The following is a 5930-nucleotide window of genomic DNA, read 5'->3' as shown; positions in this document are numbered from 1 at the left end:
ATTTTTTACAATGTTTTTAGGCGAGAATGTAGATGTATAGATCTGAAATATCTGCTCGGTTCATTAATAAATCACCTACTTCCAATATTGCTCCGACGTTTTCGGAGATGTCTTCTCCCGCTGCATTAACAGCCAGCTTCACTCGCAAGCTGTCAGCTGGCCGGGCGCTCCATGTAGATATTAATAAAGTATTTAATTTATTCCTGAGCAAATGGGTTTGACTGATTAAAGTTAAGCCTTCAAACATAGTTTATTTAACTGTAATGTCTTACTACCTGAGATCTGGAGAGTATTTGAAAATGAATAATATCCCTTGTATACATTAAACATTTTAGAATCAGACAGATTTTCTTTTTACTATGGAACAACTTTTATTACAAAAGGTGAAGAATAATACAGAAATAAAGAGTAAAAAACAACTGAGTCCGTTTTTTTTACTTCGTTGCTCTGTGCTTCACGTTGTCACGGTTGCTAAGCAACATAACGCCGAGATGGAGGCTAGGCAGCTAGCCGGAGGCTACAGCTTCTCTCTTCTGGTCGTCCATATTCGTGGCCTTCGAAGGATCCGTCTTCTGTAGATCGGGCCGTTTCTCACATAGACATAATAAAAGGACAGACGCCTAATGGACCGCTCTCGTGTTATCAATACATACTTATATAAGTATACAAACATAAATAAATAATCATTAATACTGAATAATATACATTAGGCTATGCATGATTATGCACGCACACACACACACACACACACACACACATATATATATATATATATATATATATATATATATATATATATATATATATATATATATATATATATTGTTTTCCAGCCTACGAGTTCTGGTTTAAGAGTGATTCAGCAGCTGAGATTGGGTCCAAAATCCGATACGATATTCATCCGTGCTGTGCAGTGAATCTGTCTCTCCCTTCTTCCTCACGTCGTAGGAAACCTTCAAAACAAAAACGGGACATTTTCGAGTTATCCTACGTTGACTGAGTTAAATAATTAAATAATAGCCATTGTCATCTGTGTAAACTTCGCTGGTGAATGTTATGATTTTTATAATATTGTTTCATTTCTATAGTAGGCTCTTGTATCAGATAATCTAAATGTTGGAGAATGACTGAAACATTTTAAGATTTACGGAATCTCGGTTAGCTGTCAGAGCGGGGGCTGAACACCAAGCACTATAGCTAGCATTAGCTGGTATTTCGCCAGTGGACATAAATACAGTATAGTAATATTCTAATCACAAAAATACACAGTAATATGTCCATCTTACTTGCGAAAAGTCTGTCGAGCCCTCACGTCAGTAGTCCGTCGATCCGATCAACAATATTCCGCAGTGCTGAAGGCATCTTCTGCTGTTTTGGTTGAGCAAAGCAAAGTGTATTTGCGCCGGAGCAGCCAATCGTGGGGGGGGGGGGGGGTACTCTTTTATTATGTCTATGCTTCGAAGGATCAGTTTCTCAGGGCCCTTGAAAGGATGCAGAGCCTGAATTCGGACACAGCTATTTTTTGTTAGACTCCGCATAGTGGTCTGGAGCACTTCCGTTTTCAACACTTTTTGTTTGCTGCATTTCATTCGGGGGTGTTTTCTAATTCGGGGGTGTTTTCTAATTCGGGGGTGTTTTCTTTTTTGTTTGCTGCATTTCATTCGGGGGTGTTTTCTAATTCGGGGGTGTTTTCTTTTTTGTTTGCTGCATTTAATTCGGGGGTGTTTTCTAATTCGGGGGTGTTTTCTTTTTTGTTTGCTGCATTTAATTCGGGGGTGTTTTCTAATTCGGGGGTGTTTTCTATTCGGGGGTGTTTTCTTTTTTGTTTGCTGCATTTAATTCGGGGGTGTTTTCTAATTCGGGGGTGTTTTCTAATTCGGGGGTGTTTTCTAATTCGGGGGTGTTTTCTTTTTTGTTTGCTGCATTTGATTCGGGGGTGTGTCTTTTCTTTTGTTTGCATGTTTTCTCTTTTGGTGCGCATTTGCACCTGTCGGCCACCGTAGGAGACAGTCACATTCGGCACCCCCAATAATTTCAGCGCATTTGCGAAGAATTTTAAAAATCTACCACTCGCGTACTTTTATTTTGAAGGCGCACCACAGAGCTTCCGTCCCCCCCCCTGAACAGCTCAGAGTGAAGGCGGGAGGAGGCAGCGGTAGCCCGAAGCTCCGTTTCAATGAGGTATACCGTCTGTCGGGAATGTTGCCATGAATATCGCTTGTTTATGATATCTTGCTGTCAGTTTACTTTCGTATATAGAACTAAATCTTTTTGGTTAGCCGTTGTTTTAACTCAGGAATAGTCACATGTCCAAAATTTTACTGCTAACTTTGTCTAAAAGTTAGCTACTCTAGTCACAATGTTTTATTTCATCAGAATGAGACTGAAACAACAGCACAAAATGAAGTGAGATAAAAACAAAATTTAAAGTGAGCAATAATGGCTACACAACATCTGATCATACTCGACCACTTAACATCCATCTTCTGTACACCCTTGACCCTTAGTGGGGTCCGGAGGTGCTGGTGCCCATCTCCAGCTAACGTTCCGGGTGAGAGGCGGGGTCACTCTGGTCAGGTCGCCAGTCTGTCGCAGGGCAACACGGAGACACACAGGACAAACAACCATGCACACACACACACACTCACACCTGCAGAGAATTTGGAGAGGCCGATTAACATGACAGTCATGTTTTTGGACTGTGGGAGGAAGCCGGAGAACCCGGAGAGAACCCATGCATGCCAGGGAGAATGTGCAAACTCCCTGCAGAAAGACCCAGAACCTTCTTGCTCCAAGGCAACAGCTCTACCAACTGCGCCACTGTGCAGCCCACCACTTAACATATTATATTATATTATATTTTTTTATTATTTTGTTGATCAAACTGATGTATTGAGTTTAAAACTGCTGAGTCCTATTTTATGAGCTGTTTTTTTTACTTTGGTTTTAGAACGAGGCAGAATCTGTTCATTTGCCAGTCAACGTATATCAGTGCATTTTGACCAATAATCAAGTCTTTTGACCAATAAAATATATCACAATCTGGTAGCCTGTGTGTGCTACCAGAGTATTTAGCTTGCTAGTTGTGAGGCAAATGATGAAGTGAGTGTTCAGTCATTTTGCTACTTGGATGCATAACTTTAATCTGATTATCTGATTATTGGATTGTAAATGGTAATGTGTTAGAATACTTGTTACTGAAACAAGGGGGCGGATTAGAGAAACGCGTTACTGACTTGTTGATGGCACAATTGTTTATGACATTTCTGATCTGTCAGGTTTCCGATATGCATCCCCCCCAATGACAGACTCCTTCGCCCTTGCCAGCAAGCACTGTCCCTATTTGCCTGCTGATTTGGGTATCAATTTTACATATGGGCTTGGCTCAGGTGACCTAGTTTGTTGTCACATTAAAAACAGAATAGTTAGAGTGAAAAAAAAATTGCTGGTAGTATTCAAATAAATTATGCACTTGTTCAAAGTTGGACAAAGAAATGTTCTAAAAGTAATATTTTCAGTGAATAGAACATTTATTAGAGTCTGAAGCATGTTAACTAAAATTTCAGGTGTCTTGAGATGATAATAATAATGTGTATTAAAAGACATTTTTTACTTTGGAAGTAAAACAATAAATGAAAAGATCATTGTTATGCATCCATCCATCCATTATCATGCACACATGTGGGAATTTTTTTGAGAGCATTATCTTACCATTGATCTCCCAGAAGAAAGGAAGCTTGACAAGTCACACAACTTGCTTTCTTTATTTCCCCAACAGGTTAAACTATATATCCTCTGTTATAATAAGTTAGTTCAATGGTGTGGGCGGGATGGGGCCTCCTCTGGCTCCTGGTCACATGGATGCCTGTGTGCCAGGTGGGGGTGCCTCTCCTGCATCCCTGGCCTGGTGGGTGGGCCAGGGGTCTTGGTGGCTGAGGCTTAGTGGGCTGTTGTGTGTGGCTCTGGGTGGGAAGGAATAGGTCTTGGGGCTAAGGGATTTGGGTTATACCTGGATGGATCATAGGCCTTTTAAGGCTGCCTATGCCAGTAATCGACATCTCACACACACACATTTGTATTTCTATCAATATTAGGACTTTGTATTGACTTTCATTCATTTTAGTAACTGCATTTATGCCAAAGCCAAACATCTTCTCTAACCTTAGCCAATACTATACCTAACCTTAACCAAAATCTAATTCATATCATACTTCTAAACAAAACTATTAACCTCATTTGTTTCTGAAAAATAAATCATACATTTTCATGTCTTGTATTACAGTGTGTTGCATGGCAGGAAACTTTAGAGCTGACTGAGTTTTTCCTGGTCACATAAAACTTCAGGATAAGATGACAGAAACTCCCCTAAAACAATGGAAGAGTGGTCTCTTTGACTGCTTTGAAGATGCCAATACTTGTAAGATTCATTCTCTCTTTTCTTTAAAATTAAATGAGTCTTCCAGTCATCTTGTATCATTTGCTGTGAATTACTTTGTTTGTATGTTCCCCAGGTTGCTATGGCTTCTGGTGCTGTCCTTTCCTTACCTGCACTGTTTCAAGAAGATTTGGAGAGAGCCCCTGTCTGCCTTTATGTGACATGCTGGTTTCATCTACAGTTGTAGTGTGTGGGGTTCCTTTCGTTATTCCCCCTGTAGCGTTGTCTTTGAGGGCTTCCATTCGTAACAAACGTGGATTAAAGGTATGATGTATTTTAGACTCACCTGACCTTATTTTGAAATGCAATGATATAAAGCATTTTTCATGTGTTTGCTTTCAGGGTTCCCTCTACAGCGACATTTTGACTTCATGTTGCTGTGTCTGGTGCTCCTGGTGCCAGATGCATCGTGAGCTGAAGGAGAGAACTCCTCTCGTTGTTGTGATGCAGCAGCCCGTGACGATGCAGCCCCCAACTGTGGTCAATGTGCAGGCTAATCCGGTCATGATGGTTAATCAAAACTCTGCTCCACTTCCTGTTGGTTTTCAAAACTTTCCTCAAACTCCTGGTGGGTTTCAAAATCCTCCTCAAAATCCTGGTGGGTTTCAAAATCCTGGTGGGTTTCAAAATCCTCCTCAAAATCCTGGTGGGTTTCAAAACTCTCCTCAAAATCCTGGTGGGTTTCAAAATCCTCCTCAAAATCCTGGTGGGTTTCAAAATCCTCCTCAAAATCCTGGTAGGTTTCAAAATCCTCCTCAAAATCCTGGTGGGTTTCAAAATCCTCCTCAAAATCCTGGTGGGTTTCAAAATCCTCCTCAAAATCCTGGTGGGTTTCAAAATTCTCCTCAAAATCCTGGTGGGTTTCAAAACTCTCCTCAAAATCCTGGTGGGTTTCAAAATCCTCCTCAAAATCCTGGTGGGTTTCAGAATCCTCCTCAAAATCCTGGTGGGTTTCAAAATCCTCCTCAAAATCCTGGTGGGTTTCAAAATCCTCCTCAAAATCCTGGTGGGTTTCAGAATCCTCCTCAAAATCCTGGTGGGTTTCAGAATCCTCCTCCATATCCTGAGGAATTTCAAAATTCTCCTCAAAATCCTGGTGGGTTTCAAAAGCCTCCTCCATATCCTGAGGAATTTCAAAATCCTCCTCAAAATCCTGGTGGGTTTCAAAATCTTCCTGAAAATCCTGGTGGGTTTCAAAATTCTCAAACCCCTGATGGATTTTAAAATCCTTCCTGTTGGTTTGAATTCCTAACAGAAACTGAACATATTTGTTAACGTTTACGTTCTTCAGATCAGTCGTGATCATGTTGGGGTGTAATGTTTACTTTATCCAGTAAATTCACTGTCAGTGCTTCAAATAAAAGTGAAGAGAGTTGAATATGACTTTGAGTTCCTACGTATATTAACCTTCTTATAAACATTGTATACTTGTTAATCAATTTGAAATAAAAAAACAAGTCCAACAACAAAAACAATTTACCTGCCTCGAAGCTTC

At 40.4% G+C, this 5930-nt stretch overlaps 1 protein-coding gene across 1 annotated transcript; it reads left to right on the top strand.

Annotated features, from left to right (window-relative positions):
* Window positions 1-2106: 2106 nt before the first annotated feature.
* On the top strand, window positions 2107-5910 carry LOC106913863 (uncharacterized). Its single transcript, XM_014980280.2, has 4 exons — window positions 2107-2181; window positions 4283-4417; window positions 4512-4699; window positions 4778-5910. Exons 2-4 carry the CDS (start codon window positions 4351-4353, stop codon window positions 5657-5659), a joined length of 1137 nt encoding a protein of 378 aa, XP_014835766.2. The 5' UTR covers window positions 2107-2181; window positions 4283-4350; the 3' UTR covers window positions 5660-5910.
* Window positions 5911-5930: the final 20 nt, after the last annotated feature.

The sequence above is a fragment of the Poecilia mexicana genome, unplaced genomic scaffold (assembly GCF_051168715.1).
Source record: "Poecilia mexicana isolate PSO_F unplaced genomic scaffold, ASM5116871v1 scaffold_8, whole genome shotgun sequence".
Lineage (NCBI taxonomy): Eukaryota > Metazoa > Chordata > Actinopteri > Cyprinodontiformes > Poeciliidae > Poecilia > Poecilia mexicana.
The sequence above is the reverse complement of the archived record's forward strand: the minus strand, read 5'-3'. Positions and strand labels throughout refer to the sequence as shown.

What these genes read in the sequence shown, in the direction of transcription:
- LOC106913863 (XM_014980280.2), top strand. Translation starts at nt 4,351, where the DNA reads ATGACAGAAACTCCCCTAAAACAATGGAAGAGTGGTCTCTTTGACTGC. An exon ending in CTTTGAAGATGCCAATACTT is followed by an intron (nt 4,418 to 4,511) that starts GTAAGATTCATT and finishes TATGTTCCCCAG; the next exon opens with GTTGCTATGGCTTCTGGTGC. An exon ending in GTAACAAACGTGGATTAAAG is followed by an intron (nt 4,700 to 4,777) that starts GTATGATGTATT and finishes GTTTGCTTTCAG; the next exon opens with GGTTCCCTCTACAGCGACAT.